This window comes from Pezoporus wallicus, unplaced genomic scaffold (assembly GCF_028554395.1).
Source record: "Pezoporus wallicus isolate ANWC-B61680 ecotype Strahan unplaced genomic scaffold, APGP_CSIRO_Pwel_v1 contig_7684, whole genome shotgun sequence".
Taxonomy (NCBI): domain Eukaryota; kingdom Metazoa; phylum Chordata; class Aves; order Psittaciformes; family Psittacidae; genus Pezoporus; species Pezoporus wallicus.
The window spans coordinates 130,437-144,774 of record NW_026642638.1 but is presented as its reverse complement, the minus strand read 5'-3'; the positions used below and the strand labels follow the sequence as shown (position 1 = coordinate 144,774).

Genomic DNA, 14,338 nt, shown 5'->3' with positions numbered 1-14,338 from the left:
CATCAGGGGCTAGGGAGCATCCAGGACAGTCTTTTCACCAAATTGCCACTATTCTCATTCTTATTGGCATGGCATAAATATGATGAAACACACCTACTTATTAGGCACTCATATTTGCACAGTAATCCATTAAAAGAAGAATTATCCCATTAATCTGTTTATGATTATATTGGAATTATGTGTTAAGAAGCAAAAGAATAAAAGATACCTGAGACATGTTACATAACTTTAAGGAGCAATGCATCCAGATTACAATCATGCCTCAAGGGCGTGGTACCATAACAAATGCTCTGTGGGGTAAAGAAACACATTTTATGCAAAGTCAGGAACTTACTCTTAGTCCAAGTAAATTATTAGAAATCTAATCAAAGACATTACTGATCAAGTTACAATGATGCTAACATGTATAGTTGAAATTATCCAATTACAGTTTTTTCACTGCATGTTATTATTGGGTCTTAGTATTCATATACTGTGTTTTTCGTGTGTTCAATACTTGTCTTTTGCTGTATTTGTTATCCCTAAATGCAGTACTACCCTGGTCTGCAGCACTAAGGCTTCTGGTGTCATCCTGCTCTTGCACTTTCAAGGCCCATTCCGTCCTCTTGTGCTTGAATTTTTGGAGGCCCCTGTTTTTCTTCAAAAGCCTTGGAGCTGTTCTTTCCCAGTAATGTGATTAATTGTTAATAACCATAATTTATGGCATTGTTGCTATTATCAAAATTTCTTTACTAGAGGTGGGATTTCAGTCACTAAAACTGAAGTAGCTATTATAAAAAGTTTATAGTTATTTTTGGTGACCATCCTAATGCATGTTTATAACTTGTCGGAGGAAGCTAGCAGCTTCTAGAGCTCAGAGCAGACTTGAACAGTTGAACTCAAATCTTTAGTGTACTTTGCACACATTATCAAAAGCTGTGTAGGATTAACAATGGAGTAATTCTGTTTGAGTGTACTGCATATGCAAAATTCACTGGGTAGCACTGGGATGCAATTCCTAACTCATTGATTCCAACTTATTGTTATCACAAAAATTATTTCATTCTGATCACAAACATAATAGGTGTTTAAAATCCATTTATGTTTTGCACAGATAATGACACCACCTTAAGCAGGCTAATAACAAGGGCAGCCTGATATGCTTATTACCAAATACTCTCCCATTCAAGACCACACATTTTGACAGTTACATATTCCAAATGTGATTTGGAATTCTTTACCCAAAACTGTGGACTGGCCCCATTAAGAGAAAGAGCTAAAAAATGAAAATAAGCTAGTTACCTTGCCCACATCTATCACTGCTGTAGGAAACAGAGAAACTGATCTACTGCCTATCTAGAGAGACTAGATGGACAGTTTCTGGAAGAATGAAGAACGGCATTCTGCAGTGAGTAAAGAAGTATTCATTCCAGTGAAAGAAAAGAACAGACAGGCACTTCACAATGAGGACAGAAAGCCTTCGCAGACCCAACCTGGAAACACCTTCCAGTCACATAGAACTAAGGATGTCACACAAAATGGTAGAATCAGAAACAATAATTAACAGTAGAAGGAATGGAAAGGGATAGTCACACAGCTAAACTGTATGTTCTCTTATGCAGCTGAGAAAGGGAAACTAAATCCTGCAAAAGGCAATTACCTACCTCTCCATGGACTACATACTGATCCTAGGAAATAAATCTCTTAACCTAAGCACTTCAGAACAACACAAAAGTTAATTGTATGCTGCATTTATTTAGATTTAGGTAGATTTACTTATTTAATAATGTTATTTAATAAAATCAATAAATCCAATAGTTTTATTTAATTAATTATTTAGGTAGATTTAGGTTAGATATTAGGAAGTTCTTTACTGGAGAGTGGTGAGGCACTGGAGCAGGTTGCCAGAAAAGTTGTGGCTGCCCCATCCCTGGCACTGATCAGGATCAGGTTGGATGGGGCTTTGAGCAACCTGCTCTAATGGAAGGTGTCTGTGCTCATGTCAAGGGAATTGGAATTAGATGATCTTTAAAGTCCCTTCCAACCCAAACCATTCTATGATTTTATCTAGTTGTTTACTAAACTGGCATCTTAGCTGTTCAATTCCCAAGTGTTTAACTGTTTATAGCTATAATGTTATATCTGATTTCATGGGCACAAATACAGGAGAAATGCTGAAATATTTTTATATTGGGTAGACCGATGCAGAATTGCAAATTAGAGACCTTGACATAGTTATAAAACACCAAGCTTTCTAAATGTGGTCACTTGTTTAGTTTCTAGCAGAGTGAGGGTAACAAGAAATTATTTCTGCTGATGTGAGATGGTAATTTTTTAGTCTGAAGAATAACTTCATGTTAGTTAATGTATTTATCAGCTTCAGAGACAGCATAAATGTCTGGACTAGAAGAGTGAGCTAAGTTTTCACTTCTTCCATTCCACAGGTAGGAAGATACTATACAATAAGATTACATGTGATGTACCTATTTTGCAGGTAAATAGAAGTCCACAGGGCTGCCAATTCATGTGTTACCATGATCTGTATGTCTGCACCAAAACCAAATATATTGGATCTATATCTACAGCACAATACTGTTTCTTGCCTTTTCTTTCTTAGAACCTCTATAAAGGTAAACGAAAATGTCAAAATGTCATGAGCTTAACTAGTTAATTTGTATAAAAGAGCAGGCATAAAATAATAGGAGGTTCAGTGGTATGGTTTCTCTTACTCTGATAGGAAAATTACTATTAAAAGCTACCATCACAATTTACAATGTGAGAGTAGTGCTTGTGTGTACAATAGCTACTTTTATGTTTCTGACCTGTTCATCCCAGAAGCACTGTAGCATTGCAGTCACAATGCCATGCTTACAGCTGAAAGGACCTCTGCAATTACTCTACTCCTAAGGCATACATGCTACTAAAGAAATGTGGTAGTTTAAATAATTTAGGCTAATAAATCTGTTTGTTTACTTGTAGTTTAGCACTTGGCTACTGACACAATTTTGCCTATTCTCAGGAGTGTCTTTCCATTTGTAGACACCGATATTAATGTTGTCAAGATGTGCCTCCCTGAAGAAAAGCTGTAACTTGGACATAATCACCTTGCTTTTCAAACACACATACTAGGAAACCATACAGATTACTTTCAAAAACTGTAGGTTTTGTTTGGGGTTTTCTTCCCTATGGACAGATAAAAAAGATTGTTTCAGTATAGTGATTTTTTTTTTTTTCCTAGATTACTTCTCCAAGGAAAACTGGACAGTATTTCAGGGAACATTCTTATGGGATAAAAGCTTATCCTGCTGTCTTGAAATGGCTCTAAGAAAGAACAAAAGGCAATCACCACAACATATATTAGGTAAGATTACACTAGGTACATATAGTAAGATGCCCCATCACTTTATATTATGTAAACTCTATGGTGCAATTTAGTATATGGACTTATTTTCAATACTTTCTTAATCATCAAAGCCTTGAACAGAATTAATGAATTCATATGTTCTTAACAGATGACGAGTGTAAAGTTACCAACTTGTCACAAGTCTTGAAGATGAAAAGTTTGTGAATATGAAGCTTACTCTAAATCCAAACAAGAAACAGGTGCTCCTGGCTAGGATGTTCACATAAGGCTCCAGCAAGAATACTTGATGCTAGCAAGAATCTCCATCACCCTAATAAGGCAAGTGGCTTTACTTTTTAAAGACAGGTTTTAGTGTCTCCTCACCATGATGAAAATATTCTGTGATATCTATTTGGAAGGGGAATACACCACTGCTATTCAAAAATATTGCAGTAGGCTTTAGCAATCCCCAGTATTTGTGCAGCTGTGACTCACTTTATCTGGGGCTTACACAGGGACCACTGCACAATGTGGCAGTGACTCAAGGACAAGAGATAGCATGAGCATCTTTTCCCATGGTGATACATTTGTTCCAAGAGGCAGATCTCATTCTGTTATGGAATCAGTCTGTGGAGCTACAATGAAGTCTGGGACTGGCTAAAAGCAAAGTATCTCTGATTCTTGCCATGATTCACCCAGTGAGTGCAGCTGGACTTCAGGTAATACTCACAACCCAGGCTATAAATGATAAAACCTGGAAGCAGGACTTTATCAGAAGATGACATAGCAATTTACTGGAAGAAATCTGTAGAATGAGCAAAGGTAAGCAGGTTTCATGTTGGACACAAGGCTCTGCAGAAAGACAACACTAAAAAGGGTGCCTGCTTTTATAACTTTCTTTGTCTTTCCATAAGATTTTCCACTCAAACCCTACACCTTTGACTGTGTGTGTGCAGCAACCACTGAAATCCAATGAGTGAATTTAAGAAATTATACAAAGTCACTGATATTACAGTATATACTTTGAAGAAATTCTGAGGTGAAAAAGTTACAATTATAAAAAATGGAAGTAAGGGTATGGTCCTTTTAATCTTTTCTTAACAGAGACAGTATGATCCAGGAGAAGCTGCAAACTCTGTTGTAAATAAGACATACAGGTCCTGATTTTGACCTGGAAAGAAGTGGGAACTATAATAGAGTGCTGTTGAAGATGGATGGTGGAAATTCCTTAATTATGGAACACACTGTAAAATTCTGCATGAATGGCAGCTTCTACTTGATACCTGTCATAAGCCTAGGACACACTGGGACTGGCAGCTAAAAGACAACATACTGTAGCCTTTGTGATACTTCCTGAAGAGGTAGGTTAGCCAGTGGGTGGAAAACATTTTGCCAGGAGTTAATAAGTATTTAACGGGTAAAAAAGATTAGTAGTTTAAGAGAAATATTTTAAAGTAAAGAAAGTATGGGGGAAAAAAATCAGAAAATTGATTTTAAATTAAATTTTGTTTTATTAAATCACAATTTATAATAATGTTTTTCAGACTAAATAAAGAATATGTTTTACATGGCTAACACAGCGTGGTGACTGAGGTGAAGCATCACAAAAACATACAGTGCTTTTAACAGCTGTTAGGGAAATCAAAGACTAACATCAAGAATATCATTTGCAACATAGCTGAAGCAGAAGACAATGAGTATCACCAGTCTTGTCAGTGGAATTATTTTAGGAGATACTTTCAAGAGAATGGTTGAATTACTCCAGGGAAGGCTCATATTCAAGAATAAGAGTCATCAATGATACAAACTGAATCATAGAATCACAGAATAGTTAGGGTTGGAAAGGACCTTAAGATCATCAAGTTCCAACCCCCCTGCCGTGGGCAGGGACACCTCACGCTAAACCATATCACCCAAGGCCTCGTCCAACCTGGTCTTGAACACTGCCAGGGATGGAGCATTCACAACCTCCTGGGCAAACCATTCTAGTGTCTCACCACCCTAACAGGAAAGAAGCAGCTGTTCCATTAATATCCAATCAAAAGGGTGAATTGGTATTGATAATTGTAACTGATAATGACCTTCCTGAGAGTGTACAATAAACCTTAAGATAATTTTTCCACCTTTAAAAATAGTTGATTTCTATGTCATTCACTAGAAGTATCTCTGCAGAGCAACAGTTTTTGTCATGCTAAAATGAAGAATTTTCATCATATGCAGATGCTAGAATATGCAAGTCAGTGATTAAAGACAACTGCAGAAACAAGTTTGTCTAGGCGTAAAAGACCTCACACTATGGGTCTTCTACTTTCTGGTACTGTTTGTGAGAGAAAAATACTCTTCTCTGGGGCATATTAAAAAACAAAATCAAAGCATTTTTATGTTGATTATGAATGGAGTAGTTTTGAAAACATACCATGAAATACATTATTAAAAAATTAGCATTTTGACACCGTGGCATATGCATTTATTCTTTAAGCTCTGTGCTATCTCAATGCTGCTTATCTCAATGCTGACATGTTTGATATCATCAGCAAATGGTTAATGGTAATTAACAGCATTTTCTTTACACAATCTTATGAGACCCTGTCATGACACACTACTGACAAAGGTTGTTTTTTTTTTGACTTTTTCTCTCAATAATTAAGCTTGGAAGCAATGCTGGTTTTACATTACGTATTTTGACCTTTTCCTGCCACTGCAAATAAATCTATTGACTTGAGACTGAGTTTACACCAAGCTGTATTGTATGACAGTTCTGTTTGGTACTCTATAATAATAAAAATAATTTGAAGCTCAGCCAGATCTCTGCTTATTTTCCTAGTAAGCACAGGAGGCACTGATGATTGTGATGTACTCAAAATGGAAATTAAACATTTGGTTTTACAAGGTGTCCTATAGTAACCCCAGAAATACGAGAAAAAGACCCTTAAGAAGAAAAATGGAGATGCAGAAATAAAGGTGAAAATTAGTGCAAATTCAGAGAATGTATATCCTTTGTTACAGTCAGCAAAATACAATTTTACATACAAAAAAACAATCCCTAAGTATTTCAGGATTTTATTACAATTGAGAGGTCTAGAGGTCAGTTAATAATAAGTATGGAAGTTCAGTGAGTGACATGATAAATTGTAGGGAGCATATTAATATTCTGGACAGCATTATATCACCATTTAGATTTACTATGGGATTCTGTTACCAGGAGTTTAAATCGACATCCTGGAGAGAATGGTTTTCAATTATCAGACAGACCAGTCTTATGACGATACCTTTTTTTATGTCTTGGGCTTTACAGATTAAAAAATTCTTTATACTCTAAGGAGGGTTGGTCAGAATAGGGTATTCTGAAAAGCGACTTCAGCTTTCAACAAAGGCAGAGCCAAGTACCAACTGAATCTTTTTGAAACTGGAAAATGTACAGACCACAGTCTTTTGCCTGCCCCATTATTTTCTATTTTCACATATCTTTGTCCTCCTGATCTGGCTGGAACAGTAAGTGCTCACAGTAGTAGGTGTAACAGCTGCCCTGTTAGCCTATAACAAAATAAAATCAGACAGATAATCAAATATTTGTCTCCTGAGAGCATCTTGTAAGCCATGAAACAATTCTTATTCTTACTATTTGCAGGGGATGTCCACTCTACCTGGAGACAAGAGGAATCGGCAAAAAGAAAAGAGTTACTTGCTGTATGATTTCAAAGTAAGGGCACTTACACTGACCGTCTGATTTGCCGTGATTCAGGACAGGGTCCCAGTTCTCTAATAATTCACTGTGGCTTTGGCTACATTGGCAAATACTGTGGTGAAATAGAAGCAGGTCTTCAGAGAGAATTGATTGGTGCTGAGAGCCCAACACCCACAGTGTGTTTTGGGGGTGGGGTTTCATTAGACTGGCACCAATCTAGTCCCATGGACTGAAGACCCATTAGTGCTGGAGCACAGTAGGTTCTTAGCACCTATAAAAAGATGCTGCAAGCATCTTCATGTACTCTCTGTTATGCTGTCCCATCTCCAGTGCCTCTCTGTAAAGCTCTGTATATAGAGATGGTTGGGAGGTTAACTTTGAAAGCATACTCCTTATTTGAACTGAAGTGACAATGTATATAATGTACCCTCTCTGGTTCACTGGGTTGAATTATATCACTTCCTTGCTGGGGAAAATAGAGCATATTGTGCAGAAGAGTTTGAACTAGTATACACCTCCTGCCCATGACACTGAGGTAGTCCCAGCTGGACTTAACTTCCTAAATGAATTAGAGCGTATCTAGGTGCCCCAGTCCCTTGTAAGATTTGCCTTACCTGCAGCATACACGTCTCACACTTGCAAGTATCCTTCTTGTTGGCCAAAAATTCCCTAGCAAAGTCTGTTGTCTTCAAAGATGTGCCTTGGCAGATGGGAAATCCAGGGTCCTGGCCTCTGCTTGCTGGGAGATGGTCTGGAAGGTAAGGGAAAGGCAAAGGGAAAAGAAGAGGGGGTGGGATTGTGGATATATGCCCATAAATCAGTAAGGATCAAAATGTATTTATTTACTGTTTTCTGATTTATGTTGAAAATACTTCGAGGTCTAGTGAAAGGCAATGACAATAGTCACAGACCAAGAGAATACCTGTGCTTTGAAGTTACCTTTCTGCGCCCAAGCACTTCAGCCTATTCACCATAGATCTGCCTATACTTCAGCTTGTTTTTCATTTCATCATATCTTAAATGGAGTAGAAAGGTAACATGCTAAATGTAAAAAATTATCATTTTAGATGCTTTAAGCCTTCCCCTTTCCCTTGGATGCAAAGATGGATGCAGTCTGCTCCTTTCCTACATCCGTTGTTCTCTACTTGAGAGTACTACTCTCATTTAATTTTAAGTGCCACTAAAGTTGTACTGTTAGTAATCGTTTTAATGAACAACATAAGTGAGTGAGCAGTTAAATCAATGTATCGGAGATGAAATCTTAATTAAAGCAGTATTTAGCCATGGGAAGTGAGAGTTTTATAATTTATTTTCTATTAAGATGTTGACTGTTTCACTGAAAGCAATTATTTTGTGTTTTTAATTGCAACATGAAAGCCACACTGAAGTTACATTTCTGCATCTTTCTGCTTTCCTCCCATGGATATCCACCATTCTCATATTTAAAGGCCCATTTTAAAGGGCTAGTACCAAAATGTCTGCATTACTTTTCATTGTTCTTGAGATGCTTTTTGCACCTATTGCAGCTCAGGCTGCAATGGGCTGGTTAGGATACCTTTCTTGAATTTTACTAAGGAGTAAACATTCAGGTAGGATTAAGGATGATTATGCATATTTAAAATCACTTTTTCTGAATAGCCCTAAGAAGACTGGAACTGTTTTCATTTGGGCTGCAGATTTAAAAATCTGTGTATGTGACTCTGCACTTAAATTTGTGCTTACTCAAATGCAAGCACATAAATCATATGTGCAGACTTTCTGAAGATGTCCCTGGTCATTGCGAGGGGTGTGTGTGTAGAAATGACCTTTAAAGGTCATTTCTAACCTGAACTAGTCTATGATTCAGGGCATCAGGAAATGGCTCTGTACATTCACAGTTAAGGTCTACATACGTAAACATGCAAAAAGTGTTATGTAAATTTGAATTTACCCTTCTGAAGACATGGCTGTAATGGTCCTTGAGCTCTTGCTATTGTATATGCTTTTTGCTGCTGGAGGACAGAGCACCACAATAGTTTTCTCTTCCCTCTCCACCCACTGGATAATTTTGCGCTCAGCAGGATAAATGCTTCTTACAGAACTACATGAGCAAGGACCATTAACTTCCCTCAAGAACAGTGGATGAAGATGAGCCACCCACTAGATTTTCAGAGCTCTTTATGCACTCAAAGTGGTGCGCAGGCACACAAAGCTCCCATCAAATTTCCCATGTTCCTGTAAGGAAAGTAGTTATGCCCCAGAGAAATATAGCAGATACACGATGGAAAGTTACATATGAGAGTTTTTAGGTTCCTCTGTGGTCTTGAACAATTAAGTTTTGAAGGATTAAAATGCTTTTCAATAGGTGTGAAGTCTCCCAGGTGAAAAATACAGTGGCTATTAGCTAGTTTCATTTTTTGTTTGTTTTTCCCTCCTCCTTCTATTTGGACTATTTTATTTAGCTATTCTATTTTATTATATTCTATTCTATATAATTCTATTTTAGCTTTAAGCATGAAAATTCCTTCTCATGTCATTTTGGATGCATTACAGTTTGTAGATACCTTGAAGTTGAACAGGTGGCTTCCAGACTGGAAATCAGAAACTTGTGCTAAGTGCCTTCACTGCTCTTACAGTGCCTGGGGGTTAAGTGTATCTGCATAGAATCCAAATAAATTCTTACACCTCTAAGAAGTTAGGAAAGAGGCAATCTACCCTGGCTGTGTTTTAGAGGACTTTCACATTGCATTTGATTATCCTGTTATTTTGCATTCCTCAAAGCTGGAGGGTAAAGTTTCAGATGAGCTTGGGTAGAATTTAGTTGTTCAGCTGCTCAAACTAGTGCTCTTCTGGGTGTTCGTATGGGCGCTGCTTTAGAGACCTGGAGAAATGTCACACTTAAATATAAATGATTTTTCTGGATCTTCCATTATTAGTTAGCAACAGAGCTCAGAGTTAAGATGTGATTTTTACATTTAGGTACTTAAAAGTCTTACCAAATTCAGGCCTTGAATTATTTTTATTTTTATGTTTGCCAACATACCATTATTTCACATCCCAAAATTAATTTTCTCTACCATGATCAGTTAATCAGTATTCTCTATTTTTTTCTATAGACTTAACTAAACTGAAACCTTCATCCGTAAAGTTTTCTATTTCTTGTCTTTAAAACCATTACATTAGTAAGGAATTGATCAAATAATCTCAAAAGCAGATGTGCAAGAACTCACAATTCATCTTTTTAATATGGAAAGTTAACCACTCTGACAGTAGTCGCAAGCAGTTTTCTAAACATGGCATTACTGTCTGACTCACCCCCTAACTATGCAGCTCCTTTAACAAATAACTGGTAGCCTTAAAAAGGGTTTGAAAGACAGTGGATTATGTAGCCCTGTTCTTCTATTCACAGACTCATTAAACACCACTGAAGAAGTTAGAAGCAGTGGTTTTCTCTGCAGAAGCCGTTCTGGTCTGGGCCCCTTTAATAAAAACAGCAGTTTAAATCCTACAGCTTTGCTTGTACATTAAACATTGTTTAATTTGCTCTTTCTGAGGTGATGCCTAGCAGGCCTGAAATGCCACTGCTGACCCCTTTCTTCATCTCTGTGCTTTGTTGTTTTTTTTTTAAAGACACCCCTCCTACTCTCAGTAGAAGATGATGATTCTAACTGATAATTTAAATATTGCTGTTAGGTCAGCTGTGTCAGTACCAAGTGGCTGATGAGTATCAGGAGGCCTTGGTAACTTACGGTCACCTGGATCAGCATCTCCTCCTTTTGACACTCATTTAGGTAATTTCCTCTGTTTTTCTTCAATGTCTTCTTTTCCATTTTGCAGTTTTCCTGCATTGCTTCTTTTGTTCCTTTGAAGCACAGACAATTTGAGATGATTCATTGTCCTTCAAGTTTTCTTCTGTTAGTTAAAGAAGTTTTACTATTTTTACAGGATAGCAAGCTATCCTGTTTGATTCTCAGTACTTTAACACCTAAGTTTCCTTAAGTATTTTACTTACTAATTCAAAAAAATCATTCTCTAGTTTTGTAAGGGGTAGAATTCTATTTTTTACATTAAAGTAAAAGGAAAATTCAGATTTAGGACTATCTGAAACCAGCTTGTCCTGATATAATCTTGTGTCATTTGAGAAACCTCACAGGTACAAATTCTATTTTAAATTCTTTTCGATGACACTTTAATGTGCCTTAGTAGTCTAAACCCAGAAAAATCAAATGAAAAAATGTATTTTCGCAGTATCCATGTTACCTGTTATTTTAGCTGTAATCTTCCACCTCTTTCAGTGCTAGCTAGCTGCTGGACCTACACAGGGGTGAAATTAAATGTTTATAAATCAATGCTCCAAGCTGCTCACGTAGAATAAAGATGCCTTGTAATCCTGTAAGTACCCTTAAACTTCTTGCATCAAACTTTCTCAGTATTCATATTAATTGCTTAATTTATTTTAGTGACAGGATGAAATTTTATAGACTAGTAAAGACTTTTAATGGCTCCATAAACATCAGAATGCAAAGGCATATGAAGTGTTCATTACACATTTTGCAAAATGCGGTCAATTTGACAGTTCAATTCATAAAAAAAACCTAAGGATTGTGATTATTTTCAGGGAAAAAATATGGAGAGGAAGGGACTTGGGAACAGGCTGTGCTTGTTTTCTTGCTGAGGGGGACAGCAGTCATATTCCTTGGAGCCAGGGCCACCAGCTGCAGCAGGGGAGCTGCTTCTACACTTACTCTGTAATAAATGCATATTCTCTCCTCTGAGCTCATGTCTTTGCCATCATGATAGGATGCTGCCTGCAGTGTTAATCCACCAATAAAGAGACCTCAGGTCATACACTAATATGTGCTTTTACCTTCTGCCAGTACCCCCAAGGCTGGCTATTAATTTTCAAGTCGTTGAATTTTCACTTAATGCACTGCAGCTCTCTGAAGCGTGGTGAGTTCCTTTAACCATTAAAGCGCTATAAGATGTATATATAAAATAACCATATGAAGATGTGTAAAGCAGGAGAGCCCAAACCAAAACACTGCCTTTTGTCGGAATAACCACCGAATGGGGAATTATTTACATTTCTGTGCAGATACATCTTGACTCGGAGAATGACGATGAATAGGATGACTATAACACGTTTTGCTCCTTATGCTGAGAATCACACAGCACAGGTTACTCTCGGAGTTCCCCGATCGAGAGCTGCAGGCGGGACATTTCCGGGGCCGGGGAGAGATTCAGGGGCCATCCAACCCTGAAGCCGTGCAAGGACATAGGCTCTATTTAGGCGCTAGTCCCAGCGGGACTTTACCGCCGGTCCCAGCGGGAGGGGGCTGCAAGCGTGAAACCTCTGCGCCTCTCCGCCGCCGAGGATGCTTTTCGTGCCTCGGGGTTGTTTTTTGTGTGAGGTTTAGGGTGTGGGGGTTTTCTAGCTGTTTTCCCCCGTCGAATTCCCGAAAGAGACAGGAAAACGGAGCAGCAAGGAGGAAAATGAGAAGGGAAGAGGAAAAAAAAAGGGGGGGAGGGGGGGAAGGAGGGAAAAAAAATATATATATATATCGATTTGCAGGTTGTAGCAAGCCCCGGCACGTTTCACTTCATAGCGCAGCACCGTGCACCGACCGCTTTCTTCCCCCTTCCTCCCCCGGGGGCGCTCCGCGGCCGCGCAGAGCAGCGTGCAGCCTTCGGGCTTGCGCGACTTTCGTTTCTAGGGTGCGCGGAAGTCCCGCGGTTGCACTTGCGCACTGAATATGCCGCCTGCTTCCAGCACAGCTTTGGGGACCATGGCTGGAGGGGTGGGCCCCTTCTCCTGGGGACAGACGAGGGGCCGGAGGGTGCCCCCTTTCCCGCGGCTGGTGCCACCCTCCTCAGAATCGCAGTCGTGCCGGACGCGGGGCCGCGCAGTCCCCCGGATGCCCGCGCACAACCCGCGGCTCTTCTCCTCCCGCCTGCGGCTCCCCTTTGGCAGGGTAGAGGGGCTGCTTCTCAGGCTGCAAGCCACCCTCTCAGTAGCTTTAAAAATACAAAGATTCAAACACATATATACGTAAATACATATTTAACATTTATATTTTTGTATATAAATGAGATTTATCTCCCTCTTTGGAGAAAATAGCAAATCAATGCCGCCCTTTCTCCCAAGCATGTTTCCCTTCTAGTAAAGGAGGCTCCACCTCTGCTAGGGATTGATTCGCCCAGCAATTTTTAGGATAATTTATGGAGCAACCTGATGAGCCTATTGGGCGAGTTGCTCGGTCCTTGTAGAGTGGCTTCCTACCTGTTTGGGTGCTTGATTTTTTATTTAATTTCCCCCCTCCCCTCCCTCTGCCTGCCGTGTGCCGGTGGGGGGGGGAGAACGGTGGGATTGGCAGGGTCGCTATTCCCCAGCCTCTCCGGAGAAAACTCGGGGACGGGAGAGGGCCTTCCCGCTCATGGATACGTGGGGGGGGCCCGCTCCCCGCTGGAGCCGCCGCCGCGGAGCCCGGCTGCTGCTGCTGCTGCTGACCGTGCGGCTGGGGAGCGGGTGAGTACAGCTGGGACCCCCGTACCGGCACCGCCAGCACGCTCCCGCCGGGTCTCCGCTACCTGCGCATCGCGCCCCGGGCTGGGGGAAGGGGACGGGGAAGGGACGGGGAAGGGGAAGGGGACGGGGACGGGGACGTGGACGTGCTACGCGGTAGCCAAACTTAAAATAAGCCCAACAAGGTGCCGGTGCTACGTCGGCGGCTCCAGCGGGCGGCCGCGGGGGAAGCTGGCACCAGCAAAGTAAAAGTTCAGCCGCATCCCACTTGTTCGCTGTGCGAGTTGGTGAGCCCGGACTCCGCTTGGCGCAGGGAGGGGAAGGCTGGAGCTTAGCTGGGGTGCGGCTGAGGTGCTGCTGGTTTCTCGGCAGGGCCTGGCCCAAGAGCCGGTGCCGGGTGGGGGGTACAGTGCTCCCGGTGCCGTTAGTTCCTGACTGTGCAGCGGGGCGTGCTGCACGGCACCGCCTTGAGCCTCCGCATCCTTGGGAGGAAGACGGTGCCGGGCAGCTGCTCAAGTCCCAGAAGTTGGAAACGGGCATTTTGAGGGAGATTTGTAAAATTGATCCGGGGGACTCTGGAGAAACAACAATTGGGTACCGCTGTGTAAATGTGTGATCAGTACCCGTAATAACGAAGAGCAGTCTGATCATTCAACTCCATTAATAATTCAGAGATAATGTGAACCATTCCACAGGTTATACTCTCATAAAAATCACAAAGCAGCACTGAAAGAGCATTTGACTGTTCTCAGTGTGACTTTCTTTTTAGTGATAGACTAAATTATCATTCTAAGAGGGTATGCAAATGTGTAGTAAAAAAAAAACCAAA

At 40.3% G+C, this 14,338-nt stretch overlaps 1 protein-coding gene across 1 annotated transcript in view; it reads left to right on the top strand.

Annotated features, from left to right (window-relative positions):
• The first annotated feature begins 13,131 nt into the window (after nt 1–13,131).
• GABRG1 (gamma-aminobutyric acid type A receptor subunit gamma1) overlaps nt 13,132–14,338 on the top strand; it is a 56,755-nt gene continuing 55,548 nt past the window's right edge. The window contains exon 1 of the mRNA XM_057431057.1: nt 13,132–13,512. Within this exon, the coding sequence (XP_057287040.1) occupies nt 13,421–13,512 (92 nt within the window). The 5' untranslated portion in view covers nt 13,132–13,420. The remainder of the gene's footprint in view (nt 13,513–14,338) is intronic.